The sequence below is a fragment of the Oncorhynchus nerka genome, linkage group LG11 (assembly GCF_034236695.1).
Source record: "Oncorhynchus nerka isolate Pitt River linkage group LG11, Oner_Uvic_2.0, whole genome shotgun sequence".
NCBI lineage: Eukaryota > Metazoa > Chordata > Actinopteri > Salmoniformes > Salmonidae > Oncorhynchus > Oncorhynchus nerka.
Genome location: NC_088406.1, coordinates 41,474,495 through 41,498,109, shown reverse-complemented (window position 1 = coordinate 41,498,109; position 23,615 = coordinate 41,474,495). Strand labels below are relative to the sequence as shown.

At 40.9% G+C, this 23,615-nt stretch overlaps 1 protein-coding gene across 4 annotated transcripts; it reads left to right on the top strand.

Moving 5' to 3' along the window:
* The first annotated feature begins 1,559 nt into the window (after window positions 1–1,559).
* LOC115136872 (zinc finger and BTB domain-containing protein 44-like) lies at window positions 1,560–23,127 on the top strand. Of its 4 annotated transcripts, none has more exons than XM_029672747.2 (6): window positions 1,560–1,631; window positions 7,531–8,602; window positions 9,408–9,492; window positions 9,790–9,941; window positions 18,399–18,699; window positions 19,625–23,127. In XM_029672747.2, the coding sequence occupies exons 2-6, from the start codon at window positions 7,567–7,569 to the stop codon at window positions 19,917–19,919; spliced, it is 1,869 nt and encodes a 622-aa protein (XP_029528607.1). In that variant the 5' UTR covers window positions 1,560–1,631; window positions 7,531–7,566; the 3' UTR covers window positions 19,920–23,127. The 4 variants fall into 4 exon arrangements, with proteins under 4 accessions (XP_029528607.1, XP_029528606.1, XP_029528605.1 ...); XM_029672746.2 differs by having other exon boundaries at window positions 1,567–1,917; XM_029672745.2 differs by having other exon boundaries at window positions 1,567–1,934.
* Window positions 23,128–23,615: the final 488 nt, after the last annotated feature.

Sequence of the window (23,615 nt, the reverse complement as noted above, 5' to 3'; positions counted from 1 at the left end):
CTGAACTCTGCCTGACCCCTAGCCTGCCTACCTTGACCTGTCATTTGCCTGACCCTGGTGTTACAATAAACATTGTTACTTCACACGGTCTGCACTTGGGTCTCACCTTGATTCCTGACAAAAATACCTAATTTTATATGTAATTAATTTGATTTAAAAAAAAAATGCAATTAAGTTTATAAAAGCGTATTATTATTTGTTTGATTATATAACTACAGTTAGAAACTTGAGGAAATAACATGTGCACTTGTCTTGTAGTGAAATAAGATGTGAATTTTGAATAGGAAAACAGTAAATGTGTCAGTTTTCAATGGCAGTTTTCAAAAGGGTTAATGTAGAACATTTAAAAAGGAGCAGAAGCAACTCAGTAGTGATCAGCAGTTACATGTCACTACACACATTGATAGCAGTAGTAATTCAATCAGGGTTGAGTAGGCATTCAGCAGCCATCTGTAAGCATTGTGTAGTGATTCAATAGAACATGTATATGAATGTGTGGGTTTTAAGTAGTAGATCCCCCTCAGTGGTTCCACAGTAGTAATAATTGTTTTGTGATGAGTACGAAATGAACGTCCCAATTTATCACTCATTACTACACAAATCACTACTGGTTTACTACACATCTCAATAGCAATCAAGTAGTAAAACCATTAGGTTTTGTGTAGAAATTATGTAGTAATGATGAAAAGTAATTAAGTAGTACTTACACCATTGCCCTCACTCTGAGTGTTCTCGCATTCACACCAAACTCCAAATGCTAATAGCCAAGCTCCAACATGACCATCCCACCGCAGCCCAGCAACGTAACTAGTCAGAGAGGTGTAGGCCTAATATGGGAACGATCCATGTGGTGCAGAAGTGAGAGCACTAATCCTGAGCAAGCCGCACAAAAGCACAGGCATTGGGTGAACCTGGTTAAAACAAACCAACAAGAGCTCCCATAGGATAGTTAACTAATCATGTGATCTAAATTGTGTATTTAAACCCCTTTTATTTTGGTCTTCTAGAAGGCAGCATACAGGAAGGGATGCAGTCCAGAGGCATGGCTACTGAGGCTTGTGAAATTATTATTATTTTTTTTTACAGAAAATGTACACCTGCCTTCCAAGCTGCATCACCTCCTGAGTCCCCTTTTTGGTTCTCGTTTAAATGTTTGACTTGTATTGGTTTCAAACGTGCTCCTAAGCCATAGAAAGACCACTGTAACTGAAATGAGAACTAAAATCGAAGTCTGTACTGTCTACTCAAACCTGCTCGAAAAGAACCTGACTCTATTCTACCCCGTGATTACAAGCAAGCAAATTTAGCTGCATTAATTGCTTTAGATGTGCGGCAGGTAGCCTAGTGGTTAGAGCGTTGGGCCAGTAACCTGAGGAATCCCTGAGCTGACAAGGTAAAAATCTGTCGTTCTGCCCCTGAACAAGGCAGGTAACCCTCATAGGCTGCCATTGTAAATAACCATTTGTTCTTAATTGACTTGACTAGTAAAATAAAAAAATTAAGATCCGTCAGACATGATCTTTACCAAATCAGACGTTTGCCTACTGCGCGTTGCATTATGGGACACAAAGTGCAAAAAGGATTAGCACAGGGAGGCTAGCTAAAGAACCTCAACGAAACGGTACAAAAATGTACGTTTTGTAAACCTTTTAACAACAATTTGAGCTATCGACCGCTCCAAGTATTAATGAAAATCTCAAATTTATCTGTGTTTGGCCGACGAATGTTTCCCAAACACAAGGAATTCCAAAGAACGGGCTAAATCGACACCGATAACAGACTGCTTGCAAGCTAGGCTGCTTTGTGCTGTTGCACGCACAGCTGTGGTGTGTTTACATCGGCCTCATTTGACTCCACAACCCGAGGCCGATCAAGTCGAACAACAGACCGAATCGTACACTGTTCTATCTACTGAAGGTATATTTCGTTGCATGGTCAGTAACTCGACCTCTGAAAACTGGTAGTTAGCTAAGTGTTGAAGATTGGTGTATGTGTAGTTTGCTAGCCGGTAAAGTGAAACGTTTTCACTAACGTTACATTATCTAGCAAGCTAGTTCACTTAACTACCTGGTTGCCTGTCGAAGCCTTTGTTAATGTTTATTGACAGCTAACTATAGTTGCTCTTTGTTTTGACTTTACATAGCTTTCTTTGTTAGCTAACTAGCTAGCTCGCAACGTGTTGTTACTTGCAGCATGTTAATGTTTACAAGCGAAAATACTGGGTTCAGTTTAGTCCCCGCCCACTTTGCCTGTAAACATAATGCCTGTCCCAATTTTGGACGACCTCTGTTAGCTAGCTATTTGATGTTGCATTTACACCTGATTTGATTTGTAAGAACTAAGAAGTTAATTGCAGCAGCTAACAACGTAGTTAGCTACTTTCATCGGTATGATGATGAAATCTCAAAGTTAGTGGAGACAGTTCAAGTAGGAATAACGTTCTAAAAATGTATTTCTTAATGCAGGCTACTAGGCCTAGCTATTGTGTTTGTTTCGCTTGAGACTTCGATTTTGTTATGTTTCAACAGGGCATTATGTTGGGTTATTTATGGACCCTTCACCTGGAAAAACGTTAGGCTAGTTGTTGAAAGTTCAAACCTGTCAATGTTCGAGTCGGGTTTTGAATTAGGTTAGCCCAAACTTAGAATCAAGATATGATTTTGAAAGGTAGACAATAACCCACACTCCTCTCCTCCACTGCAGCTAAAATCAGTGGTTCAAGCTTAATTTGCGTTGCCTTTATTGGGCCAACAGTCGGGGAGTATTTCCTCCTCTTTTTTTCTTAGTGAGGGCAGCAAGCTCTCCCAAAGAGAGCCCCTTCAGGAGAGAGTTTTGTTTGATGGAAAATCTCATGCCTCAGAGCAGCCACATGTCTGAGAAAGGGAGGGAGACGGGCAGCTGCACTGCATCCTGTAGTGCAGTGGTTCCCAAACGTGTTATAGTCTCTTACCCCTTCAAACATTCAACCTCCAGCTGCATACCCCCTCTAGCACCAGGGTCAGCGCACTCTCAAATGTTGTTTTTTGGCATCATAAGTCTGCCAAACACTGTACAATACATTTATTAAACATAAGAATGAGTGAGTTTTTGTCATAACCTGGCTCCTGGGAAGTGACAAAGAGCTCTTATAGGACCAGGGCACAAATAATAATCAATAATTTTGCTCTTTATTTAGCCATTTTACATATGAAATCTTATTTCTTAAATTGTGAGTAACTCACCACAGGTTAATAAGAAGGGTGTGCTTGAAAGGATGCACATAACTCTGCAATGTTGGGTTGTATTGGAGCGTCTTAAATCATTTTCCACACACCGTCTGTGCTTCTATTTAGTTTTCATGCTAGTGAGGGCCGAGCATCCACTCTCACATATGTCGTGTCTTTGGCTATGCCGGATTAAGTGATATGACGTGCTATTCTATAAAATAATTGATCTGTAATTAATATTACCTGATTAAGCTAATCAGGTTAATGTAATTAACTATGTCGGGGCACAACAAAATAATGTTTATAGAGCTGTTATCTTCTGAATAAACTCTTAAAGACCTGGTAAACTTTTACCTCAATAGGAGTCAGTATCTAATCGTCACTTTATTTAGACGCATCTGAAAGTTGGAAATTCTTGGTTATCCTCACGAACCCTTGCTAACAAGTTGAATCAGCAATACAAAATGTGGTAAATAATTTATTTACTAAATACCTAACTAATCACACAGAATTACATATACACAGAATGAATCCTACATTGATGGGACCTGGTGAACGGAGCCGATATAGCGCCTGGTTACACAAAGAAAAGGGGTTTGAGTGAAAGAGTGGGAAGACTGAGGAACAAAGGGAGAAGCTATGCTATCGTAAATACAGTATCTTATGCATTCTAAATTACCGCCCATTTGGAAATGGAAAATGCAATAAATATTTACTCTGAGCTGCGCTTCGATCGGTTGGTCGTAGATGGGAGGCCGGGTTGTCCAGCATGGATCTCTGGTCCTCTGAAGACTGTCTAGTGATGAACTGGAGCATGGAAGAATGGATACATCGTCCATCCTTTCCTAGCCCACGTTTACAGCGACTGCTGCTAATTCAACCGCTAGGAGGTATCACTTCTGGAGTGAATAAGAGTTCAAAGTTCATACCAAGTTGCCATACTTTTAAGCTCATGCTATATTCTGGCTAGTATTGTTGAAATTCATCCTTTTGGCGTGTTGACCGTCATCTTCACGTTGAAATTCGATGCTGATTTTTATCTGAGCCCTTTTAAAGTAGGACTGTCGCCCTAACGTCCTCGGAACAGAAAGTTACATTTTTTGTCAAGGGGCTTATATAGAATTGGGAGAGAGGGCTGTGTTTCATAGTTTACAACCCATGTCTGTTCAGTTGGGCGGGGCCTCTGAGTGTTGTTCTTCTGACAAACCGTTTTCTCATTAAGAAGCTAAAAATTACATTGAATCTTTTCACAAATAGTTTCAAATTTAAACATTTAAATTGCACAACAATTCCATGTGAATCTGATGAATGGTGAATGGTGAATGTGTAGATTTTCCAAGATACAGTTCATGTCGTCCTATCATCAGTAATCATGTCTCAGGCGCCAACTGAACTGACATCATATTCATTAAGTCCCAACGCATATTTTCAACTGGTTGGATTACCGAAATATGGTTCCGTTTCCCATCTTTTGATGTCACTCTATGTTAACAACGGCATTTTCAATAGTCACTTTGGTAGAGTAGAGAGAGGAAAAAGGGGAAAGGTATTTATGGGGGTCATAAACCTCCCCACCTCAGGCCAATGTGATGACACATAGGGACGTGGTAGCAAAGGGTATCAGTGTCTTAACAGCTCGATTTGCCAAGGCAAGAAACTCTGAGCGCCTCCCTATCCAGAAATCTGTCAGTGGCTTCTGATTAAATTACATTTTCACAGAACCACTTGTTGCAATTTCGATGAGGCTCTCTTGTTCAAATATCGGTAAGTGAACTGGAGGCAGGGCATGAAAAGGAAAATGAATTCAGTTGTCTAGTTGTCTGTGTCATCCGTGTCAAGAAGGTACATGCGTAATTGCGCACCCAGCTCATTCAGGTGCTTCGTTATATCACATTTGACATCGTCCGTAAACTTGAGTTCATTTGCACACAAAAAAATCATACAATGATGGAAATACCTGTGTGTTGTCATTGTTAATGCAGACAGAAAAGAGCTCCCACTTCTTAATCTAGCCTCAATTTTGTCCCACACATTGAATATAGTTGCGGAGAGTCCCTGTAATCCTAGATTCAGATCATTCAGGCAAAAAAATCATCAACCATATAGGCCAGTTGTGTTAGAAACTCGTCACCATGCAAGCGGTCAGACGTGGAGATTATGGTCAGTCAGGAAAACTTTAAGCTCAACTCTCAATTTGAAAAAAGTGTCAATACTTTGCCCCTTGATAACCAGCGCACTTCTGTATGTTGTAAAAGCGTTACACGGTCGCTGCCCATATCATTGCATAAATGCAGAAAATACACAAGAGTTCAGGGGCCTTGCTTTAATAAAGTTAACCATTTTTACTGTAGTGTCCGAAACGTCTTTCAAACTGTCAGGCATTCCCTTGGCAGCAAGAGCCTCTTGGTGGATGCTGCAGTTTGCCCAAGTGATGTCGGGAGCAACTGCATGCAAGCGCGTTGCCACTCCACTATGTCTCCCTGTCATGGCTTTTGCGCCATCAGTACAGATACCAACACATCTTGACCACCAAAGTCCATTTGATGTCACAAAGCTGTCCATTACTTTAAAAATGTCCTCTCAGGTTGTCCTGGTTTCCAGTTGTTTTCCTTAATTGACCCCCCATAAACGTAACAGACATATACCAGGAGCTGTGCCAGACCCGCCACGTCTGTTTACTCATCCAGCTGTAACGCATAGAATTCACTGGCTTGTATGCGAAGCAGTAATTGTTTCAAAACATCTCCTGCCATGTCACCGATGCGTCGTGAAACAGTGTTGTTTGATAAAGACATTGTCTGTATAGTTGTTTTGTCCTTTTCCCCCAGAATTGTCCCAGGTATATCCGCAGCAGCAGGAAGAATTAAGTCCTCCACGATAGTGTAGGGCTTCCCTGTCCTATCCACTCAGTAGCTTATTATATAAGACTCTTCTAGCCCCTTCTTATTAATGGTATCTGTTGCTTTTATACATGTCTTACTACTCAAATGTCATCTTTATTCTCGCTCAAAAAACTCCCGTGGCTTATTTTTCAAATGGTCATGTTTAGTTTCTAAATGTCTGCGCAAGAGTGAAGGTTTCCCGCTAGAGTAACGGTTAATGTGATTGGATGTTAATTATTTGACAAGGCTACCTGTATTTGAGATTGTGTTGTTATTTCGCTGAACACTACATGGTTGAATTTGATTTTTGGCAGTGAAACGAGGCTACTCGGGCGAGAAAAAGACCTCACCCAAATGTATAGCTCGGTTGGAAAATATAAATGTACGGTTTGAAAATGTGATTTATTTCCCCCCATTTTTGAAAATTTTCTATTTTTCTTTTAAAAAATGAATAAAATGTGAATCACATTTTTCTTTGGCGTACCCCCGACGACATTGCCCAGGTTGGGAATACCTGCTGTAGTGGACTCCACATGAACTTGTCTTTCATCATGATGCATTTGCTTTCGTTATTGTTACATAACGTGCCATTTTATCCTTCACGCTGTCAACTTCCCTCACCCTCTCACCACCTCCCTCGCCGCCTGCTCTCTTTCCTAGTCATTTTTTGGATGAAACCAAACTGGACCTTTTAGGTTAAAATGATATGCTTTTACACAATTACATTATTTGTTTGAACAATTTTGGCTTTATGTTTTCGTTGGAGTGTAGAATAATGTAAGCAGCACTTCAGTTGTCCTCAACCATCAACAATGGAAAATGCAGATTGTTTGGTGTTAGGTTAAGTTTATTTCGAGATTTGTTAAGTTTGTTTAGAGATCTTCTCTCTAAAACATTGCAAGAGCTGTAAATACATGGTCTCTGGCTTTGAATATCCACATTAGTTTATGCTAGTAGCACATTTGTATATTCCATTTTTTTGGATGCATCTTGAGGTTGACAGACCTGAAATCAATCTGAGGTTCAGTGGGTTTCCAAATGTCAAGAGGGATGTTTCTCTTGGCTCTGCACTCCTTCATCGCTGTTTTTGTTTGTGCATTTCTTTTGCCACTCTGTTAAGTCCATGTGAGGCCAAAAGAAAGTCCCCCCAGACAATACTGACTGTTGTCTGTTAACACTTGTTGTTAAGTTGTCTGTCTGTGTGGTTACTTAGGCTAAACTGAACTCCTCTAATCCTATCATCTGACAGTGTAGGTTTACTACACGGTGGCAGTTATTTTCAATACCATCACTGGATTTATATTCAGGTTTTTATTTTTTATTTTAGTATAACCGTTGTTTAACATCCATAAGGATAATGAATTACAAACATTACATTGACTTTATAGCAAAGGCCCAATGTAGGCCAACATTTGTAGACTAATTTTCCATTCTTCCTGTAGGTGAACGCCCTCCAGAGCAAGTACGCTAAGACAAAGATGGGGGTCAAAACCTTTACCCACAGTTCCCCCACGCACAGTCAAGAGATGCTGGAAAAGCTAAATGCCCTGCGCAACGAGGGCCACCTCTGCGATGTCACTATCCGGGTGCAGGACAAGTTGTTTCTGGCGCACAAGGTGGTGCTGGCCTGCTGCAGCGAGTTCTTCCGCTCCAAACTAGTGGGCAGGCCTGAGGAGGAGGACAAGTTTGTGTTGGACTTGCACCACGTCACGGTGAGCGGCTTCACCCCTCTGCTGGAGTACGCCTACACCTCCACCCTCTCCATCAGCACGGAGAACATCATCGACGTTTTAGCCGCTGCCAGTTACATGCAGATGTTCGCCGTGGCGAGCACATGCTCAGAATTCATGAAGTCCAGCATCCTCTGGAGCGCCGGGAATATGGGGCAGGAGAAACCGCAGGAGTCGGCTCTTGGCGAGAGCGCTTCCTCCCACTGCGCTTTGACGCCGTTGGACAGCAGCCTGTCGCCTGTATCCTCTGACTGCAGCGTGATGGAGAGGAACATCCCTGTGTGTCGCGAGTCGCGCCGCAAACGTAAGAGCTTTATCATGATGTCCCCAGAGAGCCCACTCAAATGCACCTCGCAGATCACCTCGCCGCAGATGCCCAACCCATCTCCCTCCTCCTTCTCGGAGACCACCACCCAGCCAGTGGACTCTTCCCTGGCCTTCCCGTGGACCTTCCCCTTCGGTATCGACCGGAGGTTCCACCCGGATAAGCAGCCCAAGCTTCCCGAGAGCCCACGTCGTCTGGACCAGGCAGGGCCCTCGGAGGTGAGCCGCCGGCTGAGTGACTTCCTGGCCTGTGAAAGCTCCATTAAGGCGCCACTGTCGCTGGCGGGCCCCGAGGAGGACATACACGTGAAGGTGGAGAGGCTGAGTGACGAGGAGGTCCAGGAGACGTTGTCGCAGCCCGTCAGCGCTTCCCAGAGTTCTTTGAGCGACCAGCAGACAGTGCCCTGCAGTGAACAGGTCCAGGAGGACCTCCTCATCAGCCCACAGTCCTCCTCCATAGGTATGGGTGTCACGTGAGTGGACAAAACACTCCAAAGTCAGTCTGCCAGATGTTTTCAGACCTCAACAGTAGTCTTGTGTCAAGCTGAGTCTGCTACACATGCCAACGGTTGTGTAGATATAGCTATATGCCTGACCCCAAAATAATGGAAGAGCCAGGCCTAAGCACAGACTTTGGTGTGCATATATTTTCCGTTAGTTTTGGATTGCGTCATGTAGCTGGGTCTACAATACAGATGACCTAGGATGTGGACTTATCTCAATACAAGACCACCAACTTTTTTTCTCTTTACACTTTTTGGGAGTGTAATTTCCCTCTAGATTTAAAGGGCTAATCTGCAGTTGCTACATTCTTTTTTTGCTTATAAATTAATTATATTTAGGCCTACCCATTGATTCTTGAAAAATAAAACCTAATATTGCCTTATGAACTTTGTTCAACTGTCGTACCCCATCAGAACCTGAAATATAATGTTGTTTTACTCAAAGTAACAAAGTAGGCCTAAATATAAACAAACATGTTTAAAACTATAATTTTGATATCATGGATGGTCAGTCCTTGCATCGATAGTTCTGTCTATGAATTTGAGTGGCTATGTTTCTCCAGCCCCATTCCTCAGCTGTTTTCCCAAACAGTGGCGGGGAGGACGCTTTATTGTTTCAACTGCGGATTTCCACTTTAAAGCTATTCAGTCTTTGCATTGGATCTGTGTATGGGTTCTATCCCGAACCATGTCTTATGGAAATCAGACTGAGAAAGAACTAGTAACTGGTGGAAATTATATTTGTTTTTTGTTTTGGCATAGGTTCGATAGATGAGGGAGTCACAGAAGGGTTGCCCTCAATGCAAAGTACATCCAATGCTGGAGGTCATGCTGAGGATGATGAAAGGTAACAATATGATTGGAAAATACTTATATTCTTTAAATGTAAGTGGAAATATCATGATCACCTTCCCTGGTTTTCAACTCCATTCATTTGGAAGGTTTGATAACCTTGATTTTCTTTTGTTCAAGCTAATCTTGCATTTATGTAAGATGTTCCATTTTGCCTTCCAACTGGTATGGAACCCTTAAGGTCTTGATGTTATTATGATGAAACTAAAGGAAGGTTTTCATCTGCCACCCCAAGGTCTACCACATTTGTGTCTACCCTCACTGGAGCACCTAATCCTCTTTCTTGTTTCAGATTAGAAAGCCTCCAGTACCCTTACCACTTATACATAAGCCCTTCAACCCGCCCTGGCACCAACGGGCCTGACAGACCTTTCCAGTGCCCCACGTGTGGCGTCCGATTCACCCGCATACAGAACTTGAAGCAACATATGCTCATCCACTCTGGTAGGTAATTTCCACGCATCCACTATGCAGTTGAACAGACGCTGTGTAGACTAACTACTGCTCTGCGACCTCTAGCAGCTATCTGTTATGTTGTATCTGTTTATGTCATAGGTACCCATCTGGAAAGTAGCTCATGTGATTTGTACTGTATTTACATTGCCCTCTACAGTAGTTCCATGCGTCCTCTATTCACCCGATGATAGGAGCCGGAGATTAATGGTATGAATGGCTCGTTAATGGTTTGACTCATGGCACACTGTGGAGAAGAATGAAGGGCATTCCAGGGAACATTGATTTTGGAAACACTTGGGGCTTAGTGTCTCCCGCCTCGGCTGACATCGGAAAAACACACTCATCAAGTGCACACATACCCAAACGCGTGCACACATAGCCAAACTCCAATGACAGTGGAACATTATAACAGGAAATGATGTCAGCCAAATATCGACACAAATCTCAACTTGAGTCTTAACCATCACAAACAAGCAGTGCTAAGTTCAAGGAGATCGTGGTGCTGTTTAATCTTTTCCAGCCCTTGATACAAGTTTTATTTTGGAGTGTAATGTCCCATTAATATCTGCTATAAGCTTGAAGCATGATGTTCTCAGTGATAGAGAATGCCTACTTTTAAGTTGTCTATAAAGCCAGTTAGTAGTTGTCCAAAAGTAATCAGGCTTGCATGTGGACAGTCCCATTTGTGTAGCCATGTACGGTTACAGCATGTGGAAGGTAACTAACTATAGGCTGCAGGCAATGACTCCACATTGTGTCCCAACATATAATGGGATAATGGTCTTTGCTACTCCAAACTTCAGACACACTGCTCACATTCATCAAGACAACCACCATTGTATTCATTGGGGTTCTATCCCCCTGCCAATGCACACATCCACAAGACCCAATTATGAAATTGGTATAATGGAGTAATCCATCAAAGCAAGAGAGGGGGGGGCTCCTGTGTGGTATTATTATTATTCTGAACTGGTCAGTTAAGTATACCATAGAGTAGGGCTGACTCTCTGGTTGAAAAGACTTGATGGGGCTCAAGTCTTTTTCTTCAGGGTCATTTAAGCTCGACCCATAGTGTTGTATTGTATGCAGTTAAAAGTAATGCAGTTCACGTCTGCTTAAATATACTTACTCTGGCTCTGCGAAAGGAGCTTCATTGGAAGTTCACGTCAACGTATGCCTCATAGAGCTGTCAATGTATTTTTATATTTCTCATTGAAAAAAGTCAGTCTTAATCTTAAAGTCGGGGCATGTTTATGAGGGCCATAAATAACTGAATCAACAGAAGCCCTTTTTGCCCATCGTATTGTTCCCCTGGTCCGATCGGCTCAGAAATGCTTGTTGCAACTAGTAATGCACCTATATGACATTTTTTGCCAATACCGATATTTTCCTTGCCAAAAAACCCGATACCGATATAAAAAACTTTAGCGGCCTTTTAAGCATTCTAGTACAGTTAAATAGTTAAAATACACACATGGACGCAGCGGTCTAAGGCACTGCATCTCAGTGCAAGAGGCGTCACTACAGTCCCTGGCTCGAATCCTAGCTGTATCGCATCTGTTGGCCCAGCGTCGTCCGGGTTTGGCCGGGGTAGGCCGTCATTGTAAATAAGAATTTGTTCTTAACTGACTTGCCTAGGTAAATAAAGGTTACACACACACACACACAAACACACCACACTGACCAAAAAGTTATTTTGTTGGCATTTACGTATGTCCCCATTACCAGTTAAACATAATCAAAACCTATTTCTTTCACTTACTTGCTGTGCTGTTTCATTGTTCATTTGTTCAGTCGTTTCATTCTCAACCAGGATTTCTATGGAACGCCGTTTGGTTCTTTGTGTGTCAAAAAAAAATAAAAGTAACCCTATTTGTAAGCTTGTTGACCAATCAGGACCTGAATATGACTGCACGTCACATAATAATTTAAAGTGCTCATACATATTTTACGTAGTTATTACTCATTGATTACACTATCACTCGTATTTCATATGTCACAACGATTCATTGATACATATGCTATGATGTTGGTAAAGTTGTCTTGCGTACCTACAGTGCTGGTCATAAAAAAGTTTGCATCCATGAGCTAGCTAGCTATGTTCTTCCCCAAAAATATAGCAAAACGACAATCTGTTTCAGTAGCTATAGTTAGCTAGGTAACTATATAGCTAGGTGTCATCTAAAAATAACCCTAATTTATTAGACCGTTCTTATTTGATTAGTGGTGGTCAGACCCATCTATGTGAAGCTAGCCACAATAAGGATTAGCCACAATAGTGGACTTTGCGGTTAGCCTTCAAAATAAAAGTACGTCATTGACAGTGATGCAAATGAATATAAATAGTAGAATTATGCCATAATTGAATAGATCATGCTAAACGAGGTTGGAATATTGTTATATAAAATCAGCAAAATATTTTATTTATTTTATTTCACCTTTATTTAACCAGGTAGGCAAGTTGAGAACAAGTTCTCATTTACAATTGCGACCTAGCCAAGATAAAGCAAAGCAGTTCAACACATACAACAACACAGAGTTACACATGGAGTAAAACAAACATACAGTCAATAATACTGTAGAAAAATAAGTCTAAATACAATGTGAGCAAATGAGGTGAGATAAGGGAGGTAAAGGCAAAAAAAGGCCATGGTGGTGAAGTAAATACAATATAGCAAGTAAAACACTGAAATGGTAGATTTGCAGTGGAAGAATGTGCAAAGTAGAAATAGAAATAATGGGGTGCAAAGGGAAAAAAATGTAGGAAGAGGTAGTTGTTTGGGCTAAATTATAGATGGGCTATGTACAGGTGCAGTAATCTGTGAGCTGCTCTGACAGCTGGTGCTTAAAGCTAATGAGGGAGATAAGTGTTTCCAGTTCCAGAGATTTTTGTAGTTCGTTCCAGTCATTGGCAGCAAAGAACTGGAAGGAGAGGCGGCCAAACGAGGAATTGGCTTTGGGGGTGACCAGAGAGATATACCTGCTGGAGCGCGTGCTACAGGTGGGTGCTGCTATGGTGACCAGCGAGCTGAGGTAAGGGGGGACTGTACCTAGCAGGGTCTTGTAGATGACCTGGAGCCAGTGGGTTTGGCGACGAGTATGAAGCGAGGGCCAGCCAACGAAATCGTACAGGTCACAGTGGTGGATAGTATATGGGGCTTTGGTGACAAAACGGATGGCACTGTGATAGACTGCATGCAATTTATTGAGTAGGGTTTTGGAGGCTATTTTGTAAATGACATCGCCGAAGTCGAGGATCGGTAGGATGGTCAATTTTACGAGGTTATGTTTGGCAGCATGAGTGAAGGATGCTTTGTTGCGAAATAGGAAGCCAATTCTAGATTTAACTTTGGATTGGAGATGTTTGATGTGAGTCTGGAAGGAGAGTTTACGGTCTAACCAGACACCTAGGTATTTGTAGTTGTCCACATATTCTAAGTCAGAACCGTCCAGAGTAGTGATGTTGGATGGGCGGGCAGGTGCAGGCAGCGATCGGTTGAATGGCATGCATTTAGTTTTACTTGTATTTAAGAGCAGTTGGAGGCCACGGAAGGAGAGTTGTATGGCATTGAAGCTCGTCTGGAGGCTTGTTAACACAGTGTCCAAAGAAGGGCCAGAAGTATACAGAATGGTGTCGTCTGCATAGAGGTGGATCAGAGAATCACCAGTAGCAAGAGCGACATCATTGATGTATACAGAGAAGAGAGTCGGCCCAAGAATTGAACCCTGTGGCACCCCCATAGAGACTGCCAGAGGCCTGGACAACAGGCCCTCCGATTTGACACACTGAACTCTATCAGAGAAGTAGTTGGTGAACCATGCGAGGCAATCATTTGAGAAACCAAGGCTATTGAGTCTGCCAATGAGGATGTGGTGATTGACAGAGTCGAAAGCCTTGGCCAGGTCAATGAATACGTCTGCACAGTATTGTTTCTTATCAATGGCGGTTAAGATATCGTTTAGGACCTTGAGCGTGGCTGAGGTGCACCCATGACCAGCTCTGAAACCAGATTGCATAGCGGAGAAGGTGTGTTGGGATTCTAAATGGTCGGTAATCTGTTTGTTGACTTGGCTTTCGAAGACCTTAGAAAGGCAGGGTAGGATAGATATACAGTGGGGCAAAACAGTTTTTAGTCAGCCACCAATTGTGCAAGTTCTCCCACTTAAAAAGATGAGAGAGGCCTGTAATTTTCATCATAGGTACACTTCAACTATGACAGACAAAATGAGAAAAAAAATCCAGAAAATCACATTGTAGGATTTTTTTATGAATTTATTTGCAAATTATGGTGGAAAATAAGTATTTGGTCACCGACAAACAAGCAAGATTTCTGGCTCTCACAGACCTGTAACTTCTTCTTTAAGAGGCTCCTCTGTCCTCATCTCGTTACCTGTATTAATGGCACCTGTTTGAACTTGTTATCAGTATAAAAGACACCTGTCCATAACCTCAAACAGTCACACTCCAAACTCCACTATGGTCAAGACCAAAGAGCTGTCAAAGGACACCAGAAACAAAATTGTAGACCTGCACCAGGCTGGGAAGACTGAATCTGCAATAGGTAAGCAGCTTGGTTTGAAGAAATCAACTGTGGGAGCAATTATTAGGAAATGGAAGACATACAAGACCACTGATAATCTCCCTCGATCTGGGGCTCCACGCAAGATCTCATCCCGCGGGGTCAAAATGATCACAAGAACGGTGAGTAAAAACTCAACTCGTCGTGTTTGGAGGACAAAGAATGCTGAGTTGCATCCAAAGAACACCATACCTACTGTGAAGCATGGGGTGGAAACATCATGCTTTGGAACTGTTTTTCTGCAAAGGGACCAGGACGACTGATCCGTGTAAAGGAAAGAATGAATGGGGCCATGTATCGTGAGATTTTGAGTGAAAACCTCCTTCCATCAGCAAGGGCATTGAAGATGAAACGTGGCTGGGTCTTTCAGCATGACAATGATCTCAAACACCGCCCGGGCAACGAAGGAGTGGCTTCGTAAGAAGCACTTCAAGGTCCTGGAGTGGCCTAGCCAGTCTCCAGATCTCAACCCCATAGAAAATCTTTGGAGGGAGTTGAAAGTCCGTGTTGCCCAGCAACAGCCCCAAAACATCACTGCTCTAGAGGAGATCTGCATGGAGGAATAGGCCAAAATACCAGCAACAGTGTGTGAAAACCTTGTGAAGACTTACAGAAAACGTTTGACCTCGGTCATTGCCAACAAAGGGTATATAACAAAGTATTGAGATCAACTTTTGTTATTGACCAAATACTTATTTTCCACCATAATTTGCAAATAAATTCATAAAAAATCGTACAATGTGATTTTCTGGATTTTTTTTCTCATTTTGTCTGTCATAGTTGAAGTGTACCTATGATGAAAATTACAGGCCTCACATCTTTTTAAGTGGGAGAACTTGCACAATTGGTGGCTGACTAAATACTTTTTTGCCCCACTGTAGGTCTGTAGCAGTTTGGGTCAAGAGTGTCCCCCCCTTTGAAGAGGGGGATGACCGCAGCTGCTTTCCAATCTTTGGAAATCTCAGATGACACGAAAGAGAGGTTGAACAGGCTAGTAATAGGGGTTGCAACAGTTTCGGCAGATAATTTTAGAAAGGGTCCAGATTGTCTAGCCAGATTGTCTGATTTGTAGGGGTCCAGATTTCGCAGCTCTTTCAGAACATCAGCTGACTGGATTTGGGAGAAGGAGAAATGGGAAGGCTTGGGCGAGTTGCTGTGGGGGGTGCAGTGCTGTTGACCGGGGGAAGGGGTATCCAGGTGTAAAGCATGGCCAGCCGTATAAAAATGCTCATTGAAATTCTCAATTATAGTGTATTTATCGGTGGTGACAGAGTTTCCTATCCTCAGTCCAGTGGTTAGCTGGGAGGAGGTGCTCTCATTCTCCATGGACTGTACACTGTCTCAGAACTTTTTTGAGTTTGTGTTGCAATAATTAGTTAATTTAACAAAAATCTGTTGAAATCACACTGGATGTATTATACTTTAGAATTGCATTGGCGGCATACTTATTTCACTGTAGAACCTGACCTATTGATTGTGGATCAATGACATGGGGTATCAGTCTACTCAGTGACACCCAGAGAACATTAGCATCTTAGCTCTTATTGCGGAACTCTGAAACAACTGTGAATTGAGACACATTTATTGTCAATCTATGTGTATCTGACATGCCCCCTGAGTACACTCAGACACTCTTGACACCTATTCCAAATGGGAACTTCAAATGTGTCTCATGGGCACAGTGCAATAGCACTATAAAAACATCCTTCTTCAGACACCCACATACAGGTCGAAAAATATTTAATATGCCATAAACTATAGTTTTTTTTAACAGTTTCATTAATTCATTCTAATTAACTGAATCATTACGACACACCCCTCACTATTGTCATTGGTTACATTAATTGCACTGTTTGTCTACATAACCTGGTTCAAGCATTCATGACATTACCCTGAAGAAGGCACAGTGATGCCGAAACGTTGGTAAATACCCAATAAATTACTGGGAGTTTATATATGGAGTGTGCGATTCTCTTTATTTTGATAGTTTATAGTTTATTTTCCGTTAGTTAGCACCTCCACACAAACACATTTTTCTGGGTTTGCTCCAGCTCATGTTTTTCAACACGATTCCCGAGGAGAAACAATACTCGTAGATGTTTTGGAGTCCGATAACTCTGAGGAGGACGTCGGGGAAAAAATATCTTTGGCATTGAGTAGACTGATACCCCATTTCATTGATCCCCAATCCTTAGGTAAAGCTGTACAGTGCAGTATGAATGTCAATACACACAATTGGCTGACTGGTGAGGTGATGTCATACAGTCACAGTCCCACGATAAGAGCTACAATGCTAATAATATTTAGTCAACTCTTCACAGTTGTGTTCTGTGGGTGTTACCGAGTAGACTGATACCCCATTTCATTGCTTCACATTCCAACCTTGTTTAACATTATTTAGTCTAAATATGGCATGATTCCACCAATTGTAACCTTCTGCATCACTTTCAAAGAGGTACTTTTATTTTGAAGGCAAACTGCTAATTCCACTATTGTGCCTAATTCTTATTGTGGCTAACTTCACAACACACAACCCGGGCCGGTCGACCCTCACTAGCCAGATGAAGCTAGCTGGCTGCTTATAACGTTAGCTTTGGGCAACAGGGTTAAGTAGCTAGCTAGCTAGCTATTTAATTTCATGAACTGAAGTTCAATTTCAATAGGCGAACAACAAGTGGCAACCTAGCTAATACTTACTCACATGGATTCCTAAATCATTGCTAAGAATAATGAAAATGACTGCAGTTTCTACTGGTCATTGTTTTCAGGCTGGTTGTATTGCTGCAAGCTAGGTACCAAGCTAAAGCTAGCTAGCTACCCCAGAAGTTGCGGTCAAACAAATAATGCTTTATTACCAACAAGGTATTGTAAACACATCGTTTGTGGCCGGTGTTTGCTTGTTTGCTGACTTTTTTGTACAGCTTTGACTGTGCTACTGATAGTAGTGGTGGCGCTTGGCTTGCACGTGCAAATTCATCACGCACACCATTCTATAATGGAGCTGTGTTATTTGATGTGTCAAATAGTGTTATTTGATGTGTATCTTTTTTGACACGCAAAGACCCAAACGGCGTTCCATAGTATGTCATGAACATAGCACTGACTCTATTACTGTTATACTCCGATAGCACACTTGTTAGTGCGTACCGGTGCTCGACCAGTCGCGATAGCCAACATCACCCACGACATAGAACAGTTGATTGTCAAGGGAGATGAATTCCATTATCTTGCCGTTAATGGATTTCGCCTTTGAGTTCTCTCGCTGAAATGTTCTTACTCTTTCAAACAAGTGCTCAACTTGTTGACTGCTCGATCCACACAGCAGACTTTGTGGGCTCGGTTAGGAATGCTGTGTTGCGCAGAATTTTACGTGGCGTCATTACGTCATGTACCTACGTTATATAGGTATACACATCAGCTTTGACATCGGTTTTGCACATCGGCGTTTAAACTAGACAGGCCAATACCGATGTTGGCATTTTTAACTAATATCGTCCGATTCCGATATGTTCACCGATATATTGTGCATCCCTAGTTGCGACCCATGTGTGTCAATGAACCATGCGGGATATTGGAGACTGGATGCCTCTGTCACAGTTTCTTTGGTGTGCATGCATACTATACTGTAGGTCATACAATGATGATTACTACCTGTTTCTGACACATTTTACGCATCTATTTTTAACACTCACACTTAATGTTTTTGTGATACATTTTTAACACTGACATCTTTTTTTGTTTTGTGATAGTTTTAACATTGACAATTCTAAAAATCAACGTCTTATTGCAGAATTCATAGTTAATCTATTGTAGTGATTCTAATGTGCGACACAAGTCCTCTTTCTTTTCATCCCTTTTTCAACAGGCATTAAGCCTTTCCAGTGTGATCGCTGTGGGAAAAAGTTCACACGGGCCTACTCCCTAAAGATGCACCGGCTGAAGCACGAAGGTAAACGCTGTTTCCGGTGCCAGATTTGTAGTGCCACATTCACGTCCTTCGGCGAATATAAGCACCACATGAGGGTGTCCCGCCACATAATCCGCAAGCCCCGGATTTACGAGTGCAAAACGTGCGGCGCCATGTTTACCAACTCTGGCAATTTAATTGTTCACCTGCGGAGTCTGAACCATGAGGCATCTGAACTAGCAAACTACTTCCAGAGCAGGTGAGGAGTCCCGGGGTGTCGTCCCTTCATTTAATCAGCTTAATATAACACAGGAAATAAGGAAAAAATACAATTAAATCTCCCATAGTGGCCATGTTCAGGGAGATATGCTATTTCAAGCTTTTCAGAATTGGTTCATTAAACAGGTCCAACTAACTGAGCATACCGTGAAACTTGTAATATCAGTCATGCTGAATATGTGGTTCAAAGCAGTCTTTGGCCACTTTCCTCAAAATCCCTATATATGTCTTAGCTCAAGGGTAATGTAGCATAGACTATTACATGAGTTACTATTGTGTATTTTGTTGTCCATTTTCTTAATTGAACCATTCCATGCTGTTATCTTAGTTACTTGCCTTTGGGAAACATACATTATGAAATTATACGTGCTACGGGCTTTTAATCCTTGCGTCTCGCAACAATTTGGATAAATTACATAACCTATTTCTGTCAGAATAAATGTTGCTTTTCCATATAGGAATTTCACTCAGTTTAAAGGCTTTCATTAATATGTATAGCTCATAGTACTTAACGTACTTCTACATAAAGCAGACGTGCTCATATATTCTAGACTTTTCCACTTCTTAATCAAACTCAAGCCCTCACAGGTTGGTAGGGCTCAAATGGGCCATTTACTTTTTAAAATGTTATAGTATAATGTCTATGCCTGAGATCATAACAGTGTATGGAAAATTCTTTGGCGATCCAGTTTGATTCTCAAAAAACAGATCGCAGGCCTCACACAGCCCTCACATAATGATCTGTCACCGTATTATTTTTCAAGAAAATGTACTGATTTCCATACGTTTTTCATTTTGCCTTTAACTTCAACCATATTTACTGTGTAGTCTACTTCATATAGGAGGTTTAGAGACACTTTCATCAACAGCTTTCTATCGTCTGTTATGTCTCCACATGGTCCCAGTGATTTCCTCATGCCCGACTACCTGAGCCAAGTGCAGGAGGAGGAGACTCTGGGGCAGTACGAGCTGGTGGAGCACGGCTTTGAAGGCAACCATTCGTCTGTCCAGATGCCGGTCATCTCCCAGGTCTCCTCCACCCAGAATTGCGAGAGCAGCACCTTCCCCCTGGACCCTTTATCCTTGAAGGACGAAAACGTGTCAGAGGAGCCAAAGACAAATGGCAGTAACAGCTCCCCGGACGGCTCAGAGGAGGAGAACGCCCACATCAAAGAGCTGGCTTCCATTACGATTGAGTGACTGTCACTTCCTAATTGTCCCACTCGTTCCCCCTTCCAATCCAAAGCCCTAACTTTGGAAAGTGCCTGAGATTGCCCTTCTTTAGCGAGCACCACTAGAATTAGATGTCTTAACTTTGCTAACAAGTAGTTTCTTTCCTTCCTTATTGGATTGTTGTTTTTTTTCATAATGATCGTTCATACGGTAGATGCTGTGTTACTTCTTGAGTGCCGTCGCTTCGGGCAAACTGTTAGTGTTACTAAATATGATTTGATAATAGAATGCTACGTTGGATTTTGTCGTGATTTATGTGACAGGTGTGTATGTATTCCTTCGTGAATAGGGAGGGACACAGTACATTTAAATCTTTAAAAAATATATATATATATTATTTGAAAACTTGAAATTGCATTATAGAGCTCTCATTGTCTCTTTCTTTACGCGCAATATGAATGAACTGTAGCTACTACACTTGACTTGTGTTGGGTGTTGTTCATAATTTAGGTATCTACTGTGGCTTTGACTCTCAAAGGTCGGATCACAAAGGCATGGAAGCATTTCATATGTGAAGTCAATCATTAATTCATCAAGAGAGACGCACTGCAACGGCTGCGCTTTCCGATATCTAGAAGAGCTAGGCTAAGTTCAAATGTGAAGTTAAAGTGTAGTTCATTTGTCGGACCTATTTCATTAGAAATACTTGTCTCTAGCAGTTCTTGTGTGATGGAAATCTCTATACTGACATATTTGTAATATGTCAGCTGTGTGACAAAAAAGCGAGTCTCACTATAATTAGTGATTAAATCAAATAAAACATTTCAGTGAGGTAGAAGTAATATGTAGGTGACTTATAACTAATATGTCAACTTTGGTGACATATAACTACTATGCTTCAATGTCACTATTTTGACATACAATGAGACCATGTTGCATTTGGTGGAGCATGTGTTGGTAGGAATATTTCTACCTAACTTTACACAGACAGTTTACTTTGGACATGAATGTGAGTGACATTCTTCGGACTAACGTTGTACGAATCAAGTGGTCAGCACATTAGAATTTAGAGCTGGGTGCCTTGCTTTTATTTTGAGTTTAGTTTTGTAATTCCGTGTATATGGAGCCAGGAGAGGTCTTCAATAACATGGCCAACATGACATTGCTTTGTATCATTTAAGTGTGATCGATAGATATTTTCATCTTCATAGTGTTTTCGGTTCACCTTGAGATTTCCAGCTAAATTTTCTTTGTCACTGCTTTTCAACAGAAATCTTGCCCTAGTTTGGACACCTGTTATATTGAGCCATCACTAGTCAGTTGCACATCACCATGCCTTTATAATAAGGTGGTGATACTCCATTGATTAAATGCTACTGATATTTATTTGTTCATTAAGTGTAGTCCTTATCACTTCATTAATCTTGGTAGTCCTGCAAAAAAACAAAAAAGGACTTTTGCGTTCCAATGAAATGCAAAATAGATTACGAACTCTGATGGTAACATTAAAAATATTACTAGGAAAATAAGAATTTGGTGATATTTAACATGATGAATCTGTTATTATTTTTGTTTTGTCATTTTAGCAGATGCTCTTATCCAGAGCAACTTACAGTAGTGAGTGCATATCTTGGGCTCAGAGAAGTAACGTGTGTTTTATAATCAGATAATGGGTGCTCAGAGATTTGACATATGATTGTCTCGTGCCATCCAATCAACCTTTCCTAAAAGAACCACCCTATGTCTGGGTAACAATCAAGCTCTCCTATTGGACCAAATGTTCCCAGTCCCTTTGGGGGTTGGTGTATCTACCATTTTAATCTATCGTTGCTGTTGACATTATAAAGTAATGAGGTAATCATGCTTGATTTCCCCATGCTATTGAAATATTGTTCACAGGAAATGTAATTTTCTCTCCGATAGACACTGTATCATGTGCGTTGGAGAAACTATAGCCTTTATATAGGACCTTGCATAGCTTCAAGCTGCACAATTTAAAATCTGTAGTCATTTTATTTTTTCACGCGTTTGAGCATTTTAGCGCTTAAGTAAGCTTGTGTTTGTTTCTGTTTGTATTCACATACCTTTTTCATAAAGAAATGCTGCTGTTTGTTGAAACTTAAAGTGCCCAAATATTTTTTGGTGAACCTATTGTGTGCAATAAATGGACAAGCTGTTGGGTTCTATGTTTATATTTTGTGTCTGAATAATGAAAGAAAAGAATGTACTGTTTTTCGTATTGTTGTGTACTTACAATGTGATAAATTAACTGAAGAAAAACAAGTGAGAATCCACTCAATCTGTGAAATCACCAACGAAGTGTACATCTTGATTTTTTATTTGATTCTTTTCAAATTACTCCTAGGATTGTGAAATGCACGTTCATTTGAAAGTCCTGTGAATCTGAGAGCATGCGTTTTCTTTCTTCTGTTTGCTGTTCAGTGAGATGTGTTGAAACCTCAGCACGTATCAGCGTTTTGTTCTTGATTTTTCTCCAACTAAAGTTTTTACAGATATTAGCATGTCTTTCCTTTGTTCCCCAGATGTAGCTTCTCTTATGTGCAATGTTTAAAAAATGTATTGACATATATGCCTTTTCAATGTGTACATGATATATACATTTCCTGGTTCATATTGTTTGTTGAAAATATGACAAAACGGTAGCTCTTAGTTATACATTATATATTTTTGTGACTTTTGTATTAAAATTGCTGTTTTATGAGTATGCCATCTTTTGGATATTCTTGTTAAATGTGAATACATCAAATACATGTTTAATACATGTTTAAGGAGTGTGGGCCTTTTAATGTTCACTTTGTTGACTGTCTGCAGACACACAAACATACATATATATATATATTGTATATTCTTTATACTGTAGATTAATTTCCAACTTAGTTTGGATGATTGAAAAATATGTTGTATTTTGTGACTTTGATATTTAATCTGTAGTTTCATTTAACAGTTTTAAACATCCCCGTAATGCAATTTGCATATGGTGCAAGAGCAGAAATGTTTGTGGTTTCATAAGCAAGTGTTGAATGTTCAACTTTCCAGATCATTTCCAAGATTTAACTGTTTTAAACTGATGAAACCACTTTCTACTGCTATACAGTTAATGGATGTTCCCAATTCTGATCTGTGTTTTTTCCTAGTTTGCAATTATATTGTGAAGAGGGGTGTTTTGTACAGTACAAAAAAAATGACTAAAATGTCAATAAAAACTTGCAATCGACTCCCACCCCCTTGGCCAAGTTATTTATTTTTGAGGACATAAAAAGACAACGTATCTGGTATGCATCACTTACGCAAACATCTGACTGGAGCACATGTCTATAAATATTTTTTTGTGGCTATATGCCAAAACAATAAAACCCACCAAGCTTTAGCGCTTGCCTAATGAAGGTGTTTGTGGTTCCTACTCATAATCATGTTTCCCACTGTTTATTGCTAAGAAAAGCAATATGGGCTACAGATTAAGTTAATCAAATATACTTGTTATTGATTATTCTGATTCATTATACATTGGCATGTAAATATTTTACCTTTCATGGCATTCAATTCTAAGATGCATTATGTGGTTGGTAAATGAAAGTTAAAAAAACAAACATGCATTATTTTAATAAATAGGGTCTTGCATGTGTTGTAAAATAACTACATGCCCCTCAGATCCAGACTTCTCACTACAGTTCAGTCCAAATCTCTGTAATTGCTTACTGGTGC